Consider the following 25698-nt stretch of genomic DNA (forward strand, 5'->3'; position numbering starts at 1 on the left):
GAACTCGGTACGTAAAAGAGGGCACTCATCCTGAAATTTGTCCCTGGCAAGACTGCGCAGGTGCCTCCATTGCCGCCACATAATTGCCATCCCGAGTACCTTGCCAGTGGTAAAAAGCGCAATTACGGCAACCCTGAATCCCATAAGGTCTTTGAACGCCGACCTATGGCACTTGTCTGATTGGGATCAAAGTTTGAGGGATAGAAGGCCGTGGGCAAAACATCTCCCGCGACAGGGAAGATCGCAACGGAGATAGTTCGATGAATGGATGGAATATCCTGGCTCACAGGGAAATTATCCTGGCTCACAGGGGATACGGGATGGGTTAGCTTTGAACCTCCGCCGTGATGTCCAACCTGGTGTTGGTCGCGTAGTCAACCTGTCTTTGTACTAGCAATAGCTTTGCGTATGGCAGTGGTACATGCTCCGCACAGAAGATATACATGCATGCGCTACATTGACATTGGCGACCTGAACCGTAGCACGAAACAAGACAACATCCTCCCACATGCCGCCAAATTTCAGGAGTCCACCTGGCTTGTCATAATGATCGTAAGCAACAAAACTCTGATAGGCTAACTTGACCCTGCGTAGCGCGTATATCTGCAGTTTGCCATGGGGAGATTGGGAGGGGGAATACGAGCGAGCTGAAACGAGGGTCCGATTATCTTCCCAGCCATCTCGTCTTCACCTCCAACGGGTACAAGTCTGGAGATCCATTGTAGGACCCGTTTGCCAAACTACAGAGTTGGACTGGGAAGTTGCTACTCGACGGGGCTCTCAGAGAAGGAGCGACCTTAAGGGAGCTGAATTTCCTCTTCCAAAGCCTGCTTGCCTCTCTCACCCAGACCAGAACTCTTCTGAGTCAATACGACGTGGCACAGCAACCGCCCTGTCGAGATGGCCAATGGATTTATGTACGACCCTAAGCCATCAGAGTTGGTTCACAGCCTATGCTTAAATCCTCCAAGGGCCCACCGGCTGCCTTCAGTTCCCTAAGTAGCGTTTGCCGCTCCAGCCTTTTCAGAAGGACGCCTACGTCGAGAGTTTCTCATGATGGCCACCGATCAGAATGAACCGATGTCGTACCCCTATGAGGCCCTTGATGTTGCTCAGGCGCCCGAGCCACCAGAGTACAAGCGTCATCACATCTTCTCGCCAAGCGAATGGTTGTTAGAAACAGCCACTTCCATTCTTGCTCTGGGGTTATTGATCGGAATTGCTTATATATTCTGGTACATGGACAACAAGCCCCTTTCAGCATGGAGAGGCCCTGTGTCTCTCAGTGCGTCGATCTCCGTCCTTACCACCACGTGCGCTACGGCTCTAATGCACGGTGCAAGCACGTTCATCGGTCAGCTCAAGTGGCGCCATTTCAGGAAGAGCCCACAAAAGCTCTCCCATCTTGAAACATTCGATGAAGCAAGTCGCGGTGTGTGGGGATCCATCTTGCTCCTAACGACAGTGAAATGGGACATAGCCACGATCGGGGCAGTCATCACCATCTTGAGACTTGCCTTCTCGCCGTTCGCACAGCAGGTCATCCTGATAGAGCAGCGGGATACTATCACTGCGGACGATACCGTCACGTTTGGGTACACGCACAATTACAGTCGGAACTTTGACGGAGAACTAGCCAACACTCGTGTCGGTAAGCATCCCCATGAGACCCTTCGTGTATCCTGTCTACTAACAAGTCCCCCCTGGCGTAACAGAGGCCTTTCCGCAAGACCCTAGCCTGCAGTCCGCCATAGTCCAGGGCCTCTATGGTATCATCTCGCCCGCAATCTTTACCTGCCCCAGCACGTGCCGATGGACAGGCTCATACATCACCCTTGGCTTCAAGAGCTCATGCAGAAACGTCACCGAAGCTACTTTGAGATCAGCAGACTGTACATTTGATTCAAGGCTGCACAACTCGACATGTGTTATGACGACACCGGGAGGAGTAGGCGTTGTCACCAGATACTGGTACACCGACCTGGCAACGAGCTATTACATGAATGCAACCTCTCTCCTGGACAACAAATCAGGCGTTCAATATTCCGTCCTGCCGGACACATTCCCCGAGCTCACGCGATTCGCCATCTACAGAGCAACACCAGACGACAACTTTAATGCAACAAATATCAATGTGACCCAGTGCTCGCTGTTCCTTACGGCATACGAGTATGTCGATGCCAATGCCAACGGGCAGGAATTCACGTTTGGCCGTGTCCGTGAGCTCAACTTCGAAGATAAGAACCCCTGGGCTCCAGATGGGAGTGTGGACTATCCTCAATACAAGACAAACCAAACACAGTTTGGCGACAAGTTGGTTCCCGAGCTGGGAACAAACCACCCAACTCTCATTGCGTTGGAGAACTTCTTCGAGTCCTCTGCCATTGTCACCGAGTGGGTCAAGGGGAACTACGTGAACAAGAACTCCGGCCTGGCTGCGGCGCTGGCTGGGGACGTTGATATCCCCGCCCGCTTTGAGCAGATGGCCGGCGCCATGACGGACTATCTGCGATCCACGGGGCCAAATGCACTCCTGGCCCATGGAGATCGAGTTGAAAGCGTGCCGTTTGTGTCATGCCGGTGGCCTTATTTCATCGTGCCTGTTTTGACGGAGGCACTCGCATTCTTGTTCGCTGCTTTAACCTGCCTAAGTAACAGGGGGAGCAAACGCATTCCGCTTTGGAAGTCTTCAACCCTGGCCGTGCTGGCTTGCCACTATGACGACCAGGTTGGAGTGCTGCGTGGCTCCAGTGAGGATGTTGAAGAGCTTGAGACGGCAGCGGAGAAGGTAAAAGTGCAGCTACTGTAGGCAATTTGGGAAGTCAACATGTACTAGGTAGAGATTATTCTTCGGCCATTCTATTCACGATTTTATATTCATGACTCTTCTCCCTAAGTCTATAGCAATGCCGTGTCCTGACAATGCTGCTTCAAAGTGGCCACCAAAAATTTGCATTTTGAGTACAGAGGGGATCCTCGATGCCATCGGATAGCCATGATAACCATAGCGTGTACACTAGGTAAACTTATCCCCTGGTATATGGAATGCGTCATTGTGTCTAAAGTTATCTGTGAGTCTATCCTGGATAAAGTATCGGCCAATATATATTTGCTTGGTGGACGGACCATTTCTTGCCTACGTTTTAACCCGCCCGCTTACCATGCTCTATATCTCCGAGTTAAAAGAAAACGACAACTGTCCGTTCAACTGGCTGCCCGCCTTTTGTCTTTGTTAGCCTAGCATACTCTACAAGGTATACTATATATGCCGTAACTGCCTAAGCTTGGAATGATCGCCAGGCTGTGTTGATGAATGCGGGGAAATCCTCATATCAAGCGCCGATCGCATCACGTCCATCTGACCGGGAGTCTGATGCTCGTCATGTGTCGAGTCAATTGGAGACAGGGCATGCGGGGAGAGGCCTGGTCGTCAGTGTGCATCTGTGTCCACGGGCGGAGACAGCCCTCACCTAGGGTAGGTACAGATCCATGCATCGGGAACAGATCCCGAGACGATGGGAAGCGGAGAGATTGGGATAGGCACTACCAAGACTACCGGAGAGCACGTAGCTATCCCTCCTCATTACAGCGTCTCATACACTTCTGCTTGATCGAGATAAGGAGTATAATATGGTACCATTCAGCCCGAGCTCTCATTCCTCCTGTTCCCTTGTCAAGTGAAGGTGCATATGGTATTCTTCTCTAGGGTTGATTACATGGTCCCCTCCCACTCCTGCTCCCCGCCATCCAGCACGCCCAAACTCCCCGGCGCAATCTGATTCACCAGCGAAAAGAACTCATACGACGAGATCCCAATGCTATCCAGGATATCCATATTGGCCGCCTGCGCAGCCAACACAGACGGCGACTCGGGTATGGCCATGTTGATACCGTCGCCAGCACCATCCGCCAAATCCACATTCACACCGGTCTCTTCCGCCCCCTCCATGCGCGCAAAGTACTCCGCCGCCGTGACGCCTCCGTACTCCGAGGGCGCAGGGCAGGGGAGGATAAGCGTCTCCAGACCCCGGCGTTCAATCCGCGCCGAGAGCTCGCGGAACAGGGTCTCCAGCTGCACGAGCTCCGTCTTCCGTGCGCCGGCGAGCTTATTCCCGCGCGACACCATCTGGTCCAGAATCGCGTAGGCGTCGCCGATCTGGATGTATTCTTGGCTTTCGGTTACGTTGGGGAAGAGCGCGCCGGCCATTGTGACGTGGAGCGCGGCGGCGTAGGTGAATTCCATGTGGAAGGGGAGGAAGACTTCTATGCATCCATGGGAATCGAGGTTAGAGCGGGTGTGTGATGATGGGTTGGCGGTAGGTACGATACCTAGGAGGCTGTCCTCGTCCGTGAGGATCTGCAGCGTCTTCGCGGCGGATTTTATCCCCGCTGAGATGAGGGCGTTTGTGGGCGCGACTATGCTCTGCCAGTCTTCGGCGCCGTGGTCGAGCTTTTGCAGGCGTTCTTTGAGGACGGAGAGGAGGAGAGGCCGGGTTGCGACGATTACGCACTGGGTACATCGTTAGAGTCCTCCGGCTGAAAGGTTTGGGAAGGGACTCACCTGGTGGTATAGCAATGTGATGTGCCTCGTCCCCTTGGGCATGGTATCGACCGAGTTCTGGAACTTCAGCTGGATGATCCGTTCGATTTCACGCGCGTGTCCGGCAAGCACATGCAGAATTGACCGCGTTGTCTCCAGGAACGTGCCGAGCTGAGTTTCAGTGCCTTTGTAGATAGCTGCGGCCATTAGGATCTCATACTGCCTTGATCCCAACATGAAGGGTGTGACATACAAGAGAGGATATACGAAAGCAGATGACTCAACCTAACCGACAGACTCAGCGTCGTGTCATTCTGCGAGCAAGCAATAGCCGTCGGCGGATCTAGCAACGTCGTGATATCACTGTCCTCCTGCGTCATGGACGCGCCAACAGAGGAGGAGATATGCCGGTCAAGCACGTAGAGCGTCCACCAGAGATTGCGGCACCGCGCGACCGTCTCAGAGCCCAGCTCGTCTTCGGGGAGTTGCGTGTGCATGCCGTCCATTTGCGCGATGCGGATTGCGTGTCCGACCTGCCCGACTCGTTAGATACCTGTGTCCCTAAGAATGAAACTGGTGGCGTACATAAACATGCGCCGAACTCCGATGATCAATGGAGTAAAGGTACAACCCCGTCAGCGCCAGAACCTCAATGGCCACAAACCCACCTCGCGACAAGCTCGTATGATCGGGCATCAGACTCATCGCGCGGATAAAGAACTTCGAGCCTGGCGGGTCATTGTCCGTACTAGAGCTTGAGCTCCCCTTCTGCCCAGGGAAGAGAAATGCATTTCCAAACGCCAGGACAAGCAAGAACTGCACGAACCACAACCGGCATTCCTTCACCTGCTTGATGGCGTCTTCGTAGTAGAACGCGTGCATGTGCTCGATAAACTCGCCTTCATGGATAAGCCGGAAATTGTGCCCTAGGTGGAACTTGACCGTGTTGAAGAAGTAGAGGGCGTGGTCGAGGGATGGGAGATTGCTGATGTCCGGGACTGAGCCCACGGGTAAGGGCGACCATTGAATGGGATATAGATCGCCGTCAAAGAGCTCCGCACTGCTATAGTGCGATTCGACGTGCAGTTTCTCGGCGATCATAAGTTTAAGCCGGGCAGTGAAGGACCAGGCTGATGTTGGGGCTAGCCATGCTGCGACCGTTAGCGGTATACCTCTGGTAGGGTCAATGAAAGATAGAGGTGCGGCGTACTCCAATTCCGCTTCGACTTGTGGTTCTTCTTGATAATACGAGAGGGCAGTGTGAACGGGCTCGTCCAGATCGTTCGCTCCGAGTCCACGGCCAGCGGTATCTCTGGTGGCGAGGTGAGGGTGCTCGCAGAGCAAGTGTTGCCAGTGCTCCCGAGAATCCCATCAATATCCACCTCGACCTCATCTCCAAACGCCGACGTGGATGTTCTCTTCACGGACGTTCGCGTCGGTTGGTCTTGGAGACTATGGCTCTGCGATGGCGATGTCTGCTGCAACGGTTGCCGCTGTCGCTCACCGGCGGTGGCCCTCTTCTGTAACTCAAGCTCGCGCAAGTACCTGTTGCGATAACATATCTCAGCTTCAGCATGGCGACGGATTCAGATGGTAGAGCTTGTCGCACCTTTCAGACACCATGACCTTGCTAACAGTCTCGAGGAAGCGACAGTCGACGCGGCGGCGCTGGCAGTTCGCGCAGGGGTGCTCGCCCGTGCATTTGATCTTGCTGGTGCGGCAGGCGATGCATCTGCGACAGCTTGTTAGTGACGTGTTTCCCCGCTGTCTGTGTCGTAGAGGCTGGAGGCGGCGCATACGCGTTGGAAGTGCGCTTCAGCTTGCGCGGGCCAGTTCGGGCGGTTGCCATCGTGGAGGCAGCGGTAGCACCAGCGGGAACAGGATATATGGGAAGGAACGAGACATGGAGATGACGAAGTGAGGTTGGAAAAGCGTGTTATCGCGGGCGTTCTCCGATGACAGCTCGCTTGATGAGCGTGGACCCCGCACGAGGCGTGTTGGAGATCGACCGCGTGGGGAAAGTCTTGCCGATTCTAGTCAAAGAAGCCCGGACTTGGCTTGAAAGGTGCTAGTTGTGTCCAAGCATCAGGCTAGGCCGACTATGCTACTAATGTAAGGTGTGTGTCGTAGGGCTTGGTGCATCCTGGCGAGGGGAGATTGCGAGAGAGGGGACAAGAGAGAAGGCTGTTCGCTAAAGACAGCGTTATCTCACGTCTCTTATCTTCCTCTCGTTTGAATCATAGTGGACAAGAAGCCTGAGCTAGACTAGCCCTTCCGCGTAAGTACTCTGCGATGCAAATGCAGTTCTCATTGGACGCTCGGCTTCAGAACCCGACGCGGCGGAGAAGCCGAGATATATACTCGCCATAAACATCCCCTTCATACTGAACCCCCAATTCTGAATCTTCTTGGGTTTATATTGACAGTCCAACATGTTCGACCTCCTCGTCGTCGGCGCCGGCCTCAGCGGACTGCAAGCCGCCCTCTCCGCCCAACAAGCAGGCCTCACCGTCGCAGTCATCGAAGCCCGCGACCGCGTCGGCGGCAAAATCTGGAGTGTGCCTCTTGCTTCAGGGCGCGGGTACGCTGATCTCGGAGGCGCATGGATCAACAAGTCGCTGCAAAAAAGGGTGGGCGCGTACGTGGACAAATTCGGTCTGAAGACAGTTGTTCAGAGGCTGGAAGGCAAAGCCGTCATGCAGCAGGCGCCCGGGGAGAGATTCGAGTTTCCGTTTGGCGTTACGCCGAGTGATGTATGCTCTCTGTTCTAATCAGCCGATTCTTGGGGAAGTGGTTCAGGCTGATGGATTGCAGTTCTCTCCTGAAGAAAAGAAGAGCCTCGAGATGGTGCGCGACCATATTCAGGCTGAGTCGCTGAAGCCCGGACCGCCGAGGCTCGAAGACGACAACGTCAGTTTGGATCAGTATGTGCGTGATCTGGGTGCGTTACCGGGGACCATCAAGATGGTGAATATCTGGGCGCAGGTCATGCACGGCTTAGACTCGACGGAGTACTCGGCAGCCTGGTTTATCGACTACTGTCGCAAGAATCGGGGGCTGTTGGCTATCCGGGCTGACGATGCAAGTGGAGGGCAGCATTTGCGGTTCAGGGATGGTGAGTATAGCCTCCACTGATCTATATCAACCCCTCGTCACCGTTGAAATGAGAAGCTAATGACTGTAGGCGCCCAATCCCTCGCCACCAACATCGCAGCCCTCGTCGGCGCCCCAAACATCCACCTCTCCTCCCCCGTGACCAGCATAACCGACCACGGCTCCTACACAAGCATAACAACCACAACCGGACAGACCTTCACCGGCCGCAAAACCATCATCTCCATCCCAAGCACCATGTACAAAGAACTCAACATCCAGCCTCCTCTCCCTCCGCGTCTACAAGCCATCACAAACGCCACCACGCTCGGCGACTACAACAAAGCGATCGTGTGCTACGACCGCCCCTGGTGGCGCGAGCACGGGTTCAACGGCTACTTCGCCTCGTACGTTGGGCCCGTCATTCTCGCACGCGATACATCCGTCGACGAAGTGGGCAACTACTGCCTAACGTGCTTTGTGAATGGGAAGCCCGGTCGGGGGTGGGGGAGGCTGCGGGCGCATGAGCGGCGGGCTGCGGTGCTTGCTCAGCTTGCGCAGATCTTCGGGCATGAGGAGGAGGTGTACAAGCCGATTGAGTTCTTTGACCAGATCTGGCAGGCTGAGAGGTATAGTCGGGGGGCGTTGGCGCCGATTACGGCGTTGGGCCATCTGGTGGAGTATGTGGATGTGTATGGGAGGGCTGTTGGGAATCTGCACTTTGTGGGCACGGAATATAGTCCTGAGTGGAAGGGGTATATGGAGGGGGCGATTTGTTCGGGGGAGGTTGGGGCGGGCGAGGTTGTGCAGGCGTTGAAGGGGAGGGAGAGGGCGAATTTGTAGTGAACTCATCATTGTGCTAGCATATCTTCAAGATTTCTATTGTGTATTGCATCGCTAGGGTCCTGCTGTTCAAGGATATCTTAAAGTACTTTGATTGGGTTCCCCCTGCTTGACCGTCAGCTCTCAGGGCACATCAAATAGAGCGGTTATAGCTTAAGGTAACGAGACATACTGTGGCGCATCCCCGGAATTTCAGCGGCCTGAGTTAAAATAGGCATGGGCATTGGCAACCCCGACTTGGGCCTTGGCTTGGTCACTTCTTGAGAGTTAGAGGCGTGTAGTTGGTATAGGGTGAGACGGAGGATGAAAAGCGTACTTGGCGGTTGCAGTGCTGTCCACAACTTTATCGAACTGCTGTGCGGCGTCGATGATGGCATTGGGGCCTGGAACCGGTGCAGAGACGGCCAGGGCCGCGAGAAGACAAACAGGGGCGAAAGGGAGTTTGAAAATGTGCATTATGGATGGCTGTAGAGGGTAAGGCTTTGATGGAGCGCGATTATTGTTGTTGATGCCTTTACAATCGTTCGTTCAAAGGCTTATTTATACCCTCTTTTCAGCGGACAAGGCTATCCGCCCCCAACATCATGAACTTGGGCATACTTGGCGATTGGTTATAGTCAGGGCGAACATTTGCTTTTTCCCAGAAGAAGTGAGCACTATCGATACCACAACCCTATCGCTGCGAGCTAAGGGCCTCGGGGCGTCAGTGACTGGACATCGAACATCAGGGCTAAGAAGGATTCCCGCTAAGCATGGGGATTCGGCGCAGGATCATGCAGGTGGCCTGGAAAGGGTCCATCTGTCAGCAATGACAAAGCTAGCTCTGCACTTTACTGTGATTACTGTGGCAAGGTCACGGCCGGTACATCTGACCCCAAGCTGCGCTGGGAAACAGTCAGGGCATGAAGATATAGGAATCGACGGTCAGCGCATTCAAGGCCTTGTCGGACGCCAACTCATCAAGGTACTGATCTCCGCCCATCCAAGACGCAACTTGATACCACCAGCCAAGACTTCCAAAGCGCATCGCTGTAGTAAATTCCCAGTACTCCGGGTACCAGCCTCCGGACTCCCAATCGAGAAACCCCGCGAGATGTCCGTCGTCATCCACGAGGATATTATGTCTCTTGAAGTCCCCATGAGTAAACTTGAGCTGGTACGGACGTTGTCGCAGCCGACTCGCCAGCAAAAAAGCCTCCTCGTACTCTTCATCCGAGTCGAATCCATGCCTCGAGGCGGGATAGAAAAGATGGTCGTAGAACTCAGTATGGTTCTTAAACGGGCCCATAACATGGTCGGGGACCCTCGAGCTTCGCAATTCCGTACCAATAGGCGAACAAATGGCGTCCTGACAGGGCGGTTCCCAGCACCGCATGGCTTCGACGCAGATCTTCAGTTCCTCCAGCCATGGGTCCTTGATCTCGTCGTCCAACGGATTGTCGTCGAAATAGTCCAGCGTGATACCAGGCAGTCTTGTCATCAGGATGGAGATATTTCTGTTGAGAAAAGCATTTGGGTGTTCGCCAACGCTGATCACTTTCGGAGCAGGAATGCCAGCAGCTCTGACCATCTGCATCGCGGCAACCTCGCCGAGACTTGTCCGGTTTGTCCATTTCAGAACCAGGCCGAAGGGTAGGTGGATGATGTAGGGGTCATAGATGCCATACCAATGACAGTACCAGCGAGAGAAGTATTCCAGTCCCTTGTGTATGATTCCCCATATCCGCCTGCTGGCGCTGCTCGGTATAGGTGGGACTGGCGGGGTGGATCGTTGGACGGAAGACAACAGTGGTGCGGGCCAGGTATAGTCTGGTGTCAAAATGGAAGGAACGAGCGACCACCCCATCCTCATAAACGCTTTGTGAACTCCAGGTACAAGATTGAAGGGCTGTACTATGGAGGGAATGATGCTTTGGATCCGCCGGGAGATGATGAAGGGATTTGAATGAGCCACTTCGAAGGACAACAAACAGGCCGGATGATTGTTGATCCGCACGGCACAACGGGAGACTATGATTGGCTGGAATCAGGACAGTGTATAGCAGTACCCCTATCACAGGGGGTTAGGCTGTTGGAGAGACATCCTGGGATTTCTACCTGGCCTTACTAAGCCCTTGTCGTGTAAAGACTCTCGAGGCCTGATGCTGCTCCCCGTCCAAGGCCCCGCGGTACCGTTGCCGGGGCATGCATCCTACGGGAAGACAGAACCCTTGAAAACACATTGAGATATGCCGTGTGACTCGACAATTATTTGTTCCCGTATGAGTGTCTAGTTTATGCAAACCCTAAACATTTTCATGGGGCGACTCGCATGGTAAATGCATATGCATCCATGGACGGAATGCCTGCAGTCAGTTCAAACCCGGGGTGCTGCATGAAAGACATCTAAAAGGTTTAATACACGCCCACTATTCCCAGCGTTAATCATTCTAAATCTAGCATCTATGAATACTCCCGCGGTTTTCATATGACTCACCATGTGCTGCTCACCACGCCCAAGGTGGTCTGGCCGGTGGTTCTTATGATCGTGTGGAAGGGCATCGTGGGTGCGTTGGGATGGGTAGGGCAGGAAAAGATTAATATTAGGCAATTTAGATGGAGATTAGGTCAGGAGCGGCGAGGAAAGAGGGATATGATGGTGGTGGGATGGGAGGAACTTGGAAGCAAATCGTTAGGTGAGAAAGGAAATACGGGTATGTTTCACCTATCTTCGCGTTTTCCTAGTGACCTTTGTACGATAGTGTGGAAGATAGACATGTCATGGTTTCCAAAGCATCATTCGAGTCAGTTATCAGGGCTATAGGCTCGAGTCATCCATGCATCTATGGTAAATACTCTATGTATTCAGGAAGGTCCGCAAGGCAACGCTATTGCTACCCAGGTATGCCGGTCATCACGAATTCACCATGTTACATCATATATGTAGTTTTGGGTAGCTTTTCGAGACACGTACCTGCACCGCTTACGCATATAAGACCTGAACGCAAGCTCTGAAGTTGGTAAACTGGATATATGAACGAGAAATCAGTTTTCAACTTCTATTGTCCTGAACGGAGAACCTAATTAGTTTATCTCCAGACCACATAGGATGGAAGCTTTATTCTTCTTAGGATGACTCCTAAAGCAAAGATTCGCATCTATACCCTGTTTATTCACACCTCCTCCACCGAACGCAGCGAGTCAACCGACGAAGACGCATACGCTGGCGGCGCATCTTCAACAGGCCTGGGGAACTGATACGCCAAATCCTTCTTCTCCGACCCTTCAACCTTAGCAACGACTTCGAACGGTAAATCCACCAGCTTAAACTCGTTCGTCTTCCCCGCGCACTCGAAAGAAATAGACGTGCAGAGTCTATACGTCCTGCAGATATTGAACGTCCGGAACGAGACATCCGTGTGTCTAAGCACCAGAGGGCCAAACGCCTGTCCCAGATTGACCGTCCCCGAGACAGGCATATGCAGCGATGGCCGTGACAGGATCTCGATTTTATCGTCCAACTCAGCTGATATCGCACCCTTTATCGATGGCGCGGCTCGTGCCGCAGTCTGACTGATCGCCGTGATGGATACGGATTTAATAAAAATGTCCGGATGGGAAGTAACAGATGAGTCCTCCATATGAGGCAATATATTGAGGAAACAATGTAGAGGCGTAGATTGGACCACGCGAGTGGGATATGAGAGGGAAGCCGTGAAACTGAATTTGGGCAGTTGGCCCGGCGCAAACCAGCCCCGGATCTTCTCGCCAACGCTTAGACTGCGACCTTTATTCTCTGGGAGGAGGAGGATGCTGCGGATGTTAAATACTTGTTCTTTCTGCTGTCGGTATAACTGAACAGTCTGATCGTCTTCGCGAGGGTCCGATACTGCGAAATCAGGCATGAAATTCAGCCGGACTTCCTCTGAGAACAAAGGCGCCTTGCTTGGGAAGAGGCCTCGTTGCGGCTTCATGACTTTCGCTTCAATCCGATAGTCGATCGCACAGGAAACCTTCCTCGCTTCGTCACCGGCCTGGATCGCGAAAGTCGGTGGCAAAGGATGATTCTCGTCACTTCTGTACGGAATCTTGACGGGCCATTTCGTCGAGGATTGAGCAGCAGTCGGAAACTCAAACTCGAATGGCCATTCATACTTGCCCGGTGCAAGGGCTTCGCCGTTCATATGAAGCAGGATTTTCTCCTTCTCGAACAACGCGCATCGACTGCGGTAATTCCCGGCCGGGGCGCCGGCGCCTTTGACTTTCTGGACTTTTGCTTTGGATCGGCCGGTGAATGTTACTCGGATGTCGTGGAGGTTTGTTATACTTGTTGATTCGAAAACAACCCGCCCGCGGATCGTTTCGTTGCCGAAGTAGCATGGCCTTTTGTCGGTGATGTAGATTGTGAGCGGCATTTTGTGTCCAGACTCTCCGCGAGTCGCGATTTCTAGGGTATATTCAGGAGCTTGAGAATGAAGTATGATCAGAATGCAAATTCGGGACAATTGACTGCATTTATAGGTTGATAAATCATAAAAGCCTTTCCCACAGCCCATATATTTATAGCACGCTGATCCAGGGACCAGGGTTGTAGCGTGGGCCTTTCCCGCTACGCATCAACGAATGGGGTCTTCCAGGCAACGAATACGAGATAATTGCTGGATGGGGGATCCTCGCTGTTAATTGGAAGCCCTAATTTTATCCACGGTCCACGGGATCGACCTCTCAAATTCAGACTATCATTGGCAAGATCAAACACAGTTAAGCTTTTATTAGAATTCTTCCGATCCTTTTATTTCTCGGCATCAATCAAGTGTGGGCCATTCTGTCGTAAGTATACCCGAAGCTTTGAGATATATACATCGAAGCCTCTCCCCTTCTCTCCATCAATCAAGGGAGAGAATGAAAATTTACCAGATTCGATGGATTGGAAAGGGAAACAGGACATCCTTGGTAGGGACTGACTACCAATACAGCGCAATCTGATGCCCATAGAAACTATTAGCAAAGTTGACTCCAAGCAATGGGGGTCAAACAGAGGCACCCTGGACCTCCAGATCTCATCAGTGCGAGATCCGACACCCTCCACCAACAGGCTCAGAATGCAGTAGTCGAGGCTAGACATGACTCCGTACCCAATGACCTCTACGAAGAGCCGAAAAGAAAACCTCAATTTCTCCCCGCCAGCCTGGCGCTTCAGTATCAAACGATCCCGGTAGTCGCAACAGACTTGCCCCTCCTATTTGCACTCAAACTGACCATCTCCAATCAAAAGCTCCGTGACTGGATATAGCAAAGTCCCCTACAAAGCCAGCTCAGCTGGTGATCAAACATTATTCTTACGAGCGGCTCGTGTCAGTCTTGGGGGTGAGTACTGAAATAGAACTTGAAAATGCAAGACAGGTTTTCGCAAGACAACTAGCGAGGCAGGCCATCGCATCAACTTTGTAGATCTTTCGGTTACTCTCATGCCCGTCTATTCTTTTCCCTCGGGCCCTGTCTATACCTCAACCTGCCAGCGGAGCGGAGCGCCAAGTCTCCCAGGCAAGCCAAGGTTGACACTCCCGGATATGTCCAAAGCTGTGAATAAGATTCCAAAGCCATTAATTGGTTTTAAGTCACTGTCAATTCACTGGTAGGCACACTAGCCTTATCCCTTGCTTGTGGCTGGACCCCAATGGGCCTGGCTGAGTCAGGGTAGCCCTGTGCATATGCGGCATTTTATCTACCCATGCACGATATAAAGAGTTCTGGAGTAATAATAACACTGGAACACTGATAACTTCACCTGTGCGGTGAATAAAACAGCTGTCACCGTCCTAAGGCGGCATCAACAGCAAGTATAAATACTTTCGTGGTGCCTTCTTCAACTTCCTTTCTACAACTTCCCTTGGCCTCCGTTCCATTCAAATTTTGATCACTCCATTTTCCACATTCATCACATACTTCCATATCCAAGTAACGTGATTCTGAGGTTGCTCAAAGTGCCCATCAAGATGAGCGAGCTTAATCTGAAACGCTTCTACAAGCGCCGCTGCCAGCAGACCATAAAGGATCACAGCAACACTGACGGGCATCGCGAGAAGCCATCCGATGAGCTCACAGTCTTCAAGGTCGACGAAGACGAAAGCGACGAGGAAATGCTGGACGACGGCGAAGTCAACCTGAACAACCACTGGCTCCAAAACTCCGATGGCGCTGAAGATGGCGAAACCACCGAGGAAGACGAGGCCGCGTCCAACCCAGAGCAAGTCCACCAGGCCTTCAAACACCTGACATCGCAACGAGCTGACAAGAACAGCATCTACCAACCCTCCAACCTCCTCGCGTACAACATCGTCGCCCCCGGCGCCGTCAAAACCGACACCGAGATCCGCGGCATGGAAAACCTCAGCGAAACCCTAACCAACGCCATCCTGAACAAGCAGTACCGATACGCCCGCGCCCTCATCGAACAAGCCAACAGGCTCAACAACCGCGGCCACGCAAACATCGTCCTGAACGCCGCCCTCGACGCCGCAACGCAACTCAACGACGTCGTCTTCGTCCGGCTGATCCTATCCCTCGAAACAAACACCGGCATCGACTTCCTCGAACTCCCCATCTACACCGCAACCACAAACAACAACACCGAGATCCTCTCCCTCCTAATCCCGCGCCTCACACACACGCGCGACAAAACCGAAATCACAATCTCACACCTCTTCGCAGCCCCCACCCCCTTCACAGCCAGCGCCTCAACCGCCCAAATCAAAGCCCACCACGCCCTGCACCGCGCCAGCCTCGTCGCGCAATCCTTCCAGCACGCCTCGGCAAAGAAATACGGCATGGTGAAAGCCCTGCTCTTCGAGCCCATCAGCGCCGCCCTGGCAAACCAATACACAGACGGATCCGACACGGTCGACGTGCTCGAGAATCTCGCGAAACACGTCTACGCTACCACCTTCACGCGCGAGCAATGCCTCCATCTCCTCTGTGAGCCCCGCCTCCCGCGCCTCCTCCGCTTCGTCATCCGGGACGTCCTCGAAAACACCACCCCCAAGCTCTCTGCTATCCTCACCGGCCGTCCCGTCCGCGAGTACCCCGTGCACTGGGACGTGCTGGCCCACCATAGCCGGTTCTTTGCGCTCCTTGGCCGCATTGCGGGTGTGCCGTTGCGGACGCCGGAGGGTGTGGACCATAAGATTATGCGTGTTCTTCTGGAGTACATGTACACCGGTGAGATTGACCTTGGGATGATTGGGGTTGGGGCCCAGGGTAGAGAGGACCTTTATGATCTTTGGGATGCCGCGGAGCCCGAGGTCTTGGATATGCCGGGCGTGAGGGTTCTGGTTGCTCAGATGCTGGGGGTATTTGGGGATGCAGAGGAGATTGCCGATGGCGCTCAGGTTTAGGGCCTGGATGCTCAGTGATGGTGATGAAATGCGGGTTTCGGTTTTCCTATGTTTGGTTTTGTTTTCTTCTTTTTTTTTCTTGAATATGTTGCTCAGCATGGTGTTCGGCAGAACGCTTGTGCTTATGTGACATGACATGACATGACACGGCATCCATTGGGTATCGGAGGTCAATTGTCTTCGATACGGATTTCAGTTTAGGCTGCTGTTGGGTTCAAGCTCGCTCGGCCGTCATATGGGTTACAGCATTTCTACTACAATTTCGGGTTCATTTACTTTCAGGTTTTTTTGTCCAGTTCACGATCATTCAAATTCAAATCAGTTTAGTTCATTTCTCGCCCCTACTACTGCTGTAGGCGTGGTGTTGCTGTAGATTTAGCCATGTTTCCCATGATAATCGACCGGACTTGATCTTTGAATCCTCAAGATCCCCGCCAGCCCATAGTCAGGGTTATGCTATACGCAAAAGATCACTGGATAGGGTGGATGCAGCTATTCCTTAGAGTCATGACTATTTGTCGTAGTCATGCAGCAGGTTCTCAACAGCGCGCTTTCATAGAAATCATGGATAAACGTGGGTATCTTTCTACTCTAATAAAGATAAGCTCGTTGTCAACGAGTCCCGATGTCGGTTGGTCAATTTTTTCAACAGAACCAAACGACAAGCCGTCAAACCCCATCCTGGACTGTATCCTCGCCCCGCGCCTCCGCAGCAAGCGCCTCCCTCTCCTCAATCGTCAACTCGCTCTTGGCCTCCTTAATCCTAACAAACAGCGCAACAAGAACCAACCCACACGCCGCAAGCCCAACCTCGAACCAAAACACCGCCTTGTAGCTATCCCTCGCACCCAGATACCCCGTCTCAGTGTGCACAATATCCGCGAAGCCCAGCATGACCGCGATGCCCATGTGAAGAGTGCAGTTGATCAGCGCGCCAGCGATACCCTGCTTCGCTTTGGCGATGTTCGTCGTGATGAAGATGTTCGCTAGGTTGAAGGAGATGTCTATCCCGATTGTGCCGCAGATCATGGCCGGGAAGACGAACGCCCAGTAGTTCCCGCCCAGGGGGACGACGGCGAAGAAGAGGCCTGAGCCGAGGTATCCGAGACAGGAGATCATTAGCAGGATTGTGCCGGAGATAAGGTGGAAGATTAGGCCGCCGATGCAGGAGAGGATGAGACCGCCGACGGCCATGGGTACCGTCCAGGCGACCATTTGGAAGGGGGTTGCGCCCATGTACTCGGACATACTTTGTGCTAGTTAGCGATGAAAACATGGAAGTTGGCTGGGGAGCGTACTATAGGACGGCGTAGAGGAGGAATACCCCGAGACTGCCGTAGAGGAATAGCAGAGCAATCGCTAGCGGCTTCATATACTTGACGGCAAAAATGTCACCAGGAAGAAGTGGATTCTTGACCACCCATCCTTCGACGTACGTAAAAGCCCCTAGGAATACAACACCGAGCACGAAACAGACGGGGATATATGGCGTGCGCCATTGCTCCGGGGCATAGGAGCTATGGGCGATAGCAAAGACAAAAAGAACGGATCCTGCGACAGACAATGCACATCCAGCCCAATCCATGGTGGCGCCGTTCCCTCGCGTCTCTTTCAAGTCACGCGGAATGTATAAGATTGAAGACAGTGTGGTGATGGCGGAGAGAATGGCGCCAATGAAGAAATACCACCGCCACGTGAGGTACTGGCTGCAAAGACCGGAGAAGAAGATGCCAATGAAGAAGCCGAGCGCGGCGCAGGCACCATAGAGACTAAAGACAAAGTTCTTTCGCGGGCCTGGTCGATAGGTTTTCCCCAGGATCATGACACCGGATGGGAGGAACGCGGCGAGGCCGAGGCCCTGCAGCGCACGAAAGATGACTAGCATGAGCCACGACTGCGAGACGCCGCATAGGATAGAAGATATCGTGAGCCATCCGGCGCCGGCAATATAAATCGCATAGCCGCCGAACATGTCCGTTAGTCGGCCGAAGATGAGGAGAGTAGAGGTCACTGCTAAAGATAAGGAAGTCGAGGGCCAGATGGCAGACGCAGCGGGAAAGTCCAGTTCCTCTATCAATGTCGGAAGGAGGACATTAGATCCTGATATGTAGTATTCCTGAAGCATATTAGCATTGTTCGACACAATTAATTCCAAGTGGGCATACCGCCAGAATCTGCGACATGATAATAGAGAAGCAAAATGCGACTTCCGGCCATGCTCCCGAGAATGATGGCGGTCGCTCACGCCCAAGCCTCTCGAGTGATATTTCGTCGAAGCCCCCGCCATTTTCCCGTGTTGGCGAGCTCTGCTCGCATTTTTGACGAACCGTCATCGTCCGATTAGTATAGGTGTGAGGGAACGCAAGCGGCAATCCATAATTTGCGTTGATGCTTTTTTTCGCAAAACGGCAGACTTGCAGGTCTTATAGTCCGCGATGGCGTGAAGTCATGTTTAGGTTTCGTAATGAAAACGGCGTTCTCCCCAGACCTTCTGCTTTGAGTAGTTGAGCGAAGGGACCTAAGACTGGCTCAGGCTTGGCTTCCGGCCACGCGAAAGGACCTCGGAAGCTCGAACAAAGGGTGCAGTGGGGAAGACCCGGATTCTGGACGCTGACGTCGAATCCCGTAAGCCGTTTTAGGAAGTTCAGGGGAGTGGGGCGTCTTGCTATATAAGCAGCCAGTCATGGCTCGACCGGCCCATCTCGAAGATCCAATCGTTCGCCACGTTCGGGCCGCTGTCGATTTTCCTCCAGTAGTCTTGCAGGATGTTGGCGGCGTTCGTGACGTTCAAGCACTTGGTGTCCTGCCAAAACTTCTCCAGAGCTTGTATCAGCATGTCTCGCTCCGGCTGTGCTTGGCACTCCAAGCCTCCCACTGTGATCGGCCAGAGGGTGCACTTGAGGAGGTTGGTGTGCTGTAATAAATTGATGACTTGGATGAGCTCAGATGTCGCGCTCATTTGACTAGTTTGACTTTTTTGAGCGGCGTCGATCACCCGTTGGCCGTAAAGTATCCCACCGAGTTGGTACGCCTTTGCCAGTCTTGTCAAATCATTGATATCGTGTTTGACTGATTCTCGTGGCAGTGTCGAAGCCCAGGTGCGGCAGTCGAAGTCTCGCACGGCATCGAGGACGGAGGTGATGTCTTCAGTCGGAGAGCGATTAGAGGCATCATTCCGCGCGATAATATCACGTTGCAAAGAGAAGAGCTGCACGGCTGTGAGGATGAACTCCGGGCATCCGAGAAATGACTCCTCCACGACATCTTCCAACAGGGTGTAGGACTCTTCAACAGAGGATGATTTCGAGAGTAGGTCTGGCCGGACGAAGGTCGCTCCAAGCGCCTCAATCCTGAACGATAGATTAGTTATCGTGAGTGAAGTCAAGGAGGGGAAGCCAGTACAGGTGGAGTTGTTTGATGATAAATCTTCGTATCCGCTCGACAGTGCGGCCGGGGTCCTGGTTCGGGGTCAAGGCCATTAAAGTCTTCGCCCCTTCCAGATGGTAGTTCCAGCGATCACACCCAGACTCGAGCAGATCAAGAAACACTAAAAGGAACACGCTAGCCACGGTTGTATCCCGGTACGAGTTTCCAGCACCAAGGGATGTTGACAGTCCCTGAATGGCACGATACTTGAAGCGAAGCGCCTCACGATCAGCCGCCGGAGATATGGTAAGAGCATTGTTGCTGGTCGTAGAGAACGGCTGCTCAAAGTTCGCCCGATGACGAGCAGCTAGAGCTAGAACAGCATCAAGAAGGACCGAGTCGTTCAAAGCAAGTGGTATAAGACTTCGAAACGGGTTGTTTACGCTGTCATATACGATGAAGAGCTGGCATATCCGGTCATTGTCTGCGTCTTATCAGTTAAGCGAGACACCCATGCTGCAAAAGAAACGTACAATAGTCCAGGTAGTATTGAGCAGACGGATCCAATTTGGTGAGCGGCTTATCTTTTAGCGAGACCGGTATGCTTGATGGCGGAATTGTGGGGACCAGCTCGTTCGAGGCGCTCTGCTCCAACGGTTCTAGAGGTTTGCCCGATGTCCCTTGGCGGAAGTCGAGGGTAGCAACGGGGTTTGCAGAGACCAGGTCGTTCTGATGAGATCGGCCTCTCATAGCTCCTCGGATAGCGACGCCCTGTACCCATCGGATGGGCCTCTTGTCGAGGCATTTCAGCCCCGCGGTTTCACATTTCCGACACGGGTTTCCGGACCGATCGCATTGGACATGGCGTCGGCGGCAGGTATAACACGCTTCCTGCATTGATTGAGGATCTAATTGATGATCATGCGGTCATTTTTGATGGAAAGAGATGGATGGATGCAACTTTGCCTGCCTGGACGGAACGCACGCACGTGACTCGGCGCAGGCTAACCCCTTTGGGCTTCTTAGTGCCTGAGGTGTCAAACCAGTCGACGGAGTACAACGAAGTTACTGGGACAGACCGGAGTACATACAATGGTTCAGTCAATGCTGCATACGAGGTTATCGACCAGAGTGAGCTGTGACACTTTGTTTGCAGAGGTTCCTGGAGATATTCGTCTCTGAGCTTCTGGTGGGTAACCGTCAAATGCAGAAATTCCTATCAGGACATGTGAGCCGAGGTGGAATAAGTCCGGAGAGTTGGTACTGTAAGCTATCAGACACATGGGAATGGTCAGAGTAAGCACTCAGATTATAGTATTACATGACCGTAAATTATGCAGAAAGAACGCCGCGGTTCAGAACCATAGAAACCCCAGGCTATACCTGGATCCTACTAAAAGGAATAACTAGTTATAGTAGGTAGAAGTCTCTTATATTGCATAGTATACTAAGCTAGGTATTCTAGGGATGGATAAAGAGTTTTATAGTAATTATTTAAGCTAAAAAAACCTTTTTTTACTAAAGCCCTAAGGCCGCTAATAGCCTTAAATATTTATTTTTAGTACTTTTTTTTATTTATACTAAAAACTTTCCTAAATTAATAAGCTATAAGCTGCTAGTATAAAAAAAGTCTTTTTTAAATTAATAAATTATAAATTATTAATATTAAAAAAAGGCTCCCCTAAAGGCATAATTTATAAGTAAGTATTAAAAAACTAGTAATTAAAATAATAAAAAAAGTAAATATTAATAAAAGCTTTAGATATTAATAAGCCGGAGTAGTTCTTAAAAATATAAGTAAATAATAATAAAATATATAAAATAATAAACTTTTAGTAAAAGCTTTAGGCACTAGGTGGCCTAAAAATAAAATAAATAATAAGTAATAAATTAAATAATTTATAAATTTAAGGGCTAGCTAGCATGTTTACTAGCTTTTTTATAAATTTTATAACTTTTTTATAGCTAAAAAAATAATAATAAATATTAAAATATATAAAAGCTATTTTAGGGGTAAGAGTAAGGCCTAGTTTATATAAAAGTTATTAATTAATAATAATAAACTAGTATATAGTAAGCTATCCAGGGATCTTAATTCTTAATATAAGGTAAATTACTTAATATAATAATATATTAAACCTATTAAAGTATATATTTTAAGTATTAATTTTTTTTAAAAAATTTAGTACTAGTATAATACTATATATTTTAAAGGGTATAGCATTAGCTTAGCAGCTATAGTAAGCATAATTAAGCCTTAAATATAAAGTTTTTAAGGCATAAGCTAGCGGGATTATAGCAGGAATTATAATCTTAAATAATAATATTTTTTTTATTAGGGGATAAAATTACTATAATAGCTTATATATACTAAAAGTTAATAATATTATTTAGCTACCTAATTTAAAAAAGTCCTAGGGTTTTAAAAGCCACTAATTATATAATATAACCGTGCTTTAAAGCCTAAAAAAAAATTAAATAAAGGTTTTAATTAAAATAATTAATAAGCTAGTTATATTAATAAGCTTATATTTTAGTATTTAAAAATAATATTTCCCATGGGTAAACATAAAAAGCGCTAGGAATTTTATTAAACTAGGCTAAAAATATATTAACTTTTAATGCCATGGTTAGGGCATTATATAAAACCAGGGTAAAATTTTAAAATAAGGTAATATTATATTACCTTTACCGCAGGGTTAATTCTTAAAAATAAAAATAAAATAATAATAAGCTAAAAATAAAAATAATTAAATATAGTTTTATAATATATAAGTTATTATAAATTTAGTATAAAAAAGGCTAATTTTAGTATAAAAATTACTAAAAAACCTACTTACATAAGTTTAAAAAAAATCCCTAATAAGGTTTTAAAGTATTTAAATATCTTAGGCCCTAGTAGCTTAGTAAAGCTATTTATTATTTATTTTTTAATAAAAATAAATTAAATATTAATAACACCTTTAGCCTTTTTTTTAAATAAAGTAATACTAAATATTAATATACTTATTTTAAATATAAAACTAGGGGTTACTAGCTAGTACTATAATACTTTTATTATTTTTATAAATTATAATAACTATAAAATTTACCTCCTGGGTATTTATAAGCTTTTTTAGCAAGTAATAAAGTTAAATAGCTTTTTTAATAACTTATGTTTTTTTTATATATTTAGCTTTATAAAAAAATAAAGCTATAATAGGCTAATACTTAAAAAAACTAGTTAATAATTATAAAGCCCACGTGAAATATATATTTAAAAGTAAAATAATATATTTTTAGGTTATTACCTTAATTAGCATTAGTATAGCTAGTTAGTAGCTAAAATCTTTTAAAAAATACTAATTTATAGTTTATAAAGCCTTAAAAATAATAAAACACGTGCTTAATAACTATTACATGTTTTTAGTATAGCTAGTTAGTAGCTAAAATTTTTTAAAAAATACTAATTTATAGTTTATAAAGCCTTAAAAATAATAAAACACGTGCTTAATAACTATTACATGTTTTTTTTATAAATTTAGTAAAAAAATAGCTTAAAATAAACACGGGGTAGGTAATATTAGTTTAAGTACTTAATATAAGGTATATTAAGAACTTAATAGTATTTTAATACTACTTTAAAATATTTATTAAAGTTAAGTACTTTTTAAAAGCAGGCTTTAGCTTTAAGCAGGGATTTATTAGCATGCTATAAATTTTAAAGTTATTTATATTAAATTAATAAAAATTTTTATTTATATAGCTAAGCTAAAAAAGCTAAAATATTTAATTAGCCTAATTTTAATAAACCTTTATACTAAGATAGTAATAGCACGGGCTAAAATTAAATATTTTAAAATATTTACTTAAAGTATTTTTAATTTTTTAAATCTAGATTTTATTCCTGCTAACCAGCAAAAAATTATTTATATATATAATAATAAAAATTTTATTATTAATAAAAACTTTTAAATTTAAATAAATACAATAAAAGCCTAATATAGTTAAAAAGTTTATAAATAATTAGTACTAAATTTATAGTACTTACTTTAAGTTATAAAAAGCCTTTTAAAGCTAGTAAACATACTTAAAACTATTAATAAAAAGGTAAGGTTACTTTATAAAAATTATAATATTAATATCCCTATATAAAAAAGCTATTTTTATATTTATTTATTTAATTTTAAGGTCCAGCGCGGTAGTAATAATAAAAAAAAGCTTATAATTTATTAACTTTATTATTTTAGTAAAAGTTTTATAATAGTTAAGCCTATAAACTTACTTAAAATTATAAATTACTTAATAAGCTTTATAATAAAAAATCTAGCCTTTTAGTTTTTTTTTAACTTTTAAAACTTATTTACTAGAAAGTAAGTATTTTTTAGTTAGTAAGTTAATAAGATTTTAGGTCTTATTTTTTATTAAAAAATTATATTTATTTTATATACTTTTAAATTACTTATTTTATTTACTTTTAGCTTTAGCTTGCTAAACTATTAATTTATTTTTTTTAAAAAATTTATTTATAAAGTATTATAACTAGTACTAAAATATTATTTAAGCTAGGCTTATTAGTTAGTACTTAAAAATTATTTAAATAAGGTTTACTTACTAGGGTAATCCTATTTTATATAGCTTTAATAATATTTTAAAAATAAAATAAATAAGCTAGCTTATTTAAAATTTAAAAAAGCCCTTTTAAAATTAATAATAGGCTAGGTATATATATAATATACTAGGCTAGTATTATAAAAGTTAAAATTTAAGTTTTTTCAAAATATATTAACTTTAGTAGCTAAGTTAATAACTTTTATTATTAAATTTTTAAGGTTTATATACCTAAAAAGGTCCTTAAAAGCTAGGCTTTTTAAAAATTTATTTTTAAGGTTTTTTTTAGTATCTAGGTTAGCATTAACTAGTAAGTTTTTAAAAATAAAAATTTCTAAAGATACTAAAGCTTTAGGTACCTTAAAAATAAAAATTCTTAAAAATTTTAAAGCTCTAGGCAGTACCTTAAGGATAAAAATCCCTAAAGGGCTTAAAGGTAAGGCCTTAAAAATAGAAATTTTTAAAGGCACTAAAACCTTGGGAATAAAGGTCCCTAAAGGCATTAAAGTAGTTACTTTTAAAAAATCTAGCCTAATATAATAATTCTTAATAATATTAATATTATACATTAAAACCACGTGGCTATTATTTAAAAAAACCTAGTATAACTTATTTATTTTTTTATTAAAACTAACTAGCCTTTTAGTTCTTATTTTACCATTTTTATAAAGCTTTTTTACTTTTTTAATAGGTTTAAAATATAAACCTTAAACTAAAAAATATAAATATAAAAAATATTTAGTTAGTGGCCGTACTAGGCTTTAAATAATATAATATTATTTAATATAAAATATAAATTTTAATTATATAATTAACTAGTATTTTTATAAAACTTAAATTATATATTAGCTAGGGCTTTAGTATTATATAATATAAATTATATAAGGTTAAGTAGCTTATTAATAAGTACTTTAATATAGCTATTTTATTTATACTAGTTTATATTAAATATTTTTATAATAGCTTTAAAGCTATAAATAAAATATTATAAGTTATAAATATTTTTTCCTTTTTAATTATAACATACATGGCGCAGCGGGAGTTTAGGCATGTTATATTAGTAAATAATAAAAAAAGCCTAGGTAATAAATTTATTCTTGCTAGCTAGTATTATAACCTAGTAATAATAAAATTTATTATTTATAATAAAGTTAATATATACCTTTTTATTAAATAAAAGTAAATAAAGGCTAAAAATATTTATATAAAAAAGTTTAAATAATTAATTAATAAATATTATAATACTTTTATAAGGCTTAGCCCGCTAGTATATAATAATATAAAATTTATAAATATAACCTTTAGGCATGTGCATGCCATGGACTATTTTTTTTATTTTATTAAGTTAATTTTTAAAAATATAGCTTATTTATTAGTATTAAAGCTAGGAAAATTTATTTTAAAAAATAAAAACTATTAATATTAAAATAGCTAGTATTACTAGCCCCTAGTAAAAATTAAAAAAAAAATATTTTATAAACTTTAGTAGCTATATATTATATTAAACTATAATTATATAAGGTAATAATATTAGTACCTTATAGCTTTTTAGCTTTTATATTTTATTAATTAAAGCTAACTAAGTAATGCTTATTTAGTAATTAAAAAATAAAAATTAATATAAAAAATATATTTAAATAATATAAAATATTATTTAAAGCTAAAATCTTAAGCTAGCTATTAATATAATAAAGGATTTTAATAATATTAATACCCTAGGTATTAAAAATTTTAAAATTAATATTTTTAATACTAGGGCTAGTATAAGGCTTAAAATTTTAAAATAAAAAATAATTATAAGTAATATATTATATATAACTATTATTTAAGGTAATTTATTAAATAAGACTATTTTAAATAGTTTTTTACTTAAATTTAAGTTAATTTAAATTA

The 25698-nt window shown here is 46.0% G+C and overlaps 9 protein-coding genes across 9 annotated transcripts; 3 read left to right on the top strand and 6 right to left on the bottom strand.

The window, feature by feature from the left end:
- Positions 1 to 1056: 1056 nt before the first annotated feature.
- DSM5745_03681 (DUF3176 domain-containing protein) lies at positions 1057 to 2809 on the top strand (the record flags this gene model as incomplete). Its single annotated transcript, XM_026745697.1, has 2 exons — positions 1057 to 1651; positions 1716 to 2809. The coding sequence occupies 2 exons, from the start codon at positions 1057 to 1059 to the stop codon at positions 2807 to 2809; spliced, it is 1689 nt and encodes a 562-aa protein (XP_026606563.1).
- Positions 2810 to 3712: 903 nt separating this feature from the next.
- DSM5745_03682 (putative C6 transcription factor) lies at positions 3713 to 6389 on the bottom strand (the record flags this gene model as incomplete). The annotated part of the gene is made up of 7 exons (XM_026745698.1): positions 3713 to 4510; positions 4562 to 4737; positions 4794 to 5073; positions 5126 to 5691; positions 5751 to 6085; positions 6150 to 6272; positions 6340 to 6389. The coding sequence occupies 7 exons, from the start codon at positions 6387 to 6389 to the stop codon at positions 3713 to 3715; spliced, it is 2328 nt and encodes a 775-aa protein (XP_026606564.1).
- Positions 6390 to 6972: 583 nt separating this feature from the next.
- On the top strand, positions 6973 to 8476 carry DSM5745_03683 (flavin monoamine oxidase family protein; the record flags this gene model as incomplete). The annotated part of the gene is made up of 3 exons (XM_026745699.1): positions 6973 to 7293; positions 7355 to 7655; positions 7725 to 8476. The coding sequence occupies 3 exons, from the start codon at positions 6973 to 6975 to the stop codon at positions 8474 to 8476; spliced, it is 1374 nt and encodes a 457-aa protein (XP_026606565.1).
- A 192-nt stretch (positions 8477 to 8668) lies between these two features.
- DSM5745_03684 (uncharacterized protein) lies at positions 8669 to 8932 on the bottom strand (the record flags this gene model as incomplete). The annotated part of the gene is made up of 2 exons (XM_026745700.1): positions 8669 to 8732; positions 8793 to 8932. 2 exons carry the CDS (start codon positions 8930 to 8932, stop codon positions 8669 to 8671), a joined length of 204 nt encoding a protein of 67 aa, XP_026606566.1.
- A 439-nt stretch (positions 8933 to 9371) lies between these two features.
- DSM5745_03685 (Phosphotransferase family protein) lies at positions 9372 to 10322 on the bottom strand (the record flags this gene model as incomplete). Its single annotated transcript, XM_026745701.1, has 1 exon — positions 9372 to 10322. The coding sequence occupies one exon, from the start codon at positions 10320 to 10322 to the stop codon at positions 9372 to 9374; it is 951 nt and encodes a 316-aa protein (XP_026606567.1).
- Positions 10323 to 11628: 1306 nt separating this feature from the next.
- On the bottom strand, positions 11629 to 12870 carry DSM5745_03686 (uncharacterized protein; the record flags this gene model as incomplete). Its single annotated transcript, XM_026745702.1, has 1 exon — positions 11629 to 12870. The coding sequence occupies one exon, from the start codon at positions 12868 to 12870 to the stop codon at positions 11629 to 11631; it is 1242 nt and encodes a 413-aa protein (XP_026606568.1).
- Positions 12871 to 14451: 1581 nt separating this feature from the next.
- Positions 14452 to 15849, top strand: DSM5745_03687 (BTB/POZ domain-containing protein; the record flags this gene model as incomplete). The annotated part of the gene is made up of 1 exon (XM_026745703.1): positions 14452 to 15849. The coding sequence occupies one exon, from the start codon at positions 14452 to 14454 to the stop codon at positions 15847 to 15849; it is 1398 nt and encodes a 465-aa protein (XP_026606569.1).
- Positions 15850 to 16518: 669 nt separating this feature from the next.
- On the bottom strand, positions 16519 to 18182 carry DSM5745_03688 (putative MFS multidrug transporter; the record flags this gene model as incomplete). Its single annotated transcript, XM_026745704.1, has 3 exons — positions 16519 to 17098; positions 17148 to 17965; positions 18015 to 18182. 3 exons carry the CDS (start codon positions 18180 to 18182, stop codon positions 16519 to 16521), a joined length of 1566 nt encoding a protein of 521 aa, XP_026606570.1.
- A 332-nt stretch (positions 18183 to 18514) lies between these two features.
- DSM5745_03689 (Zn(II)2Cys6 transcription factor) lies at positions 18515 to 20112 on the bottom strand (the record flags this gene model as incomplete). Its single annotated transcript, XM_026745705.1, has 3 exons — positions 18515 to 19199; positions 19252 to 19699; positions 19749 to 20112. 3 exons carry the CDS (start codon positions 20110 to 20112, stop codon positions 18515 to 18517), a joined length of 1497 nt encoding a protein of 498 aa, XP_026606571.1.
- Positions 20113 to 25698: the final 5586 nt, after the last annotated feature.

The sequence above is a fragment of the Aspergillus mulundensis genome (assembly GCF_003369625.1).
Source record: "Aspergillus mulundensis strain DSM 5745 chromosome Unknown scaffold_2, whole genome shotgun sequence".
In the NCBI taxonomy this organism is placed as follows: Eukaryota; Fungi; Ascomycota; class Eurotiomycetes; order Eurotiales; family Aspergillaceae; genus Aspergillus; species Aspergillus mulundensis.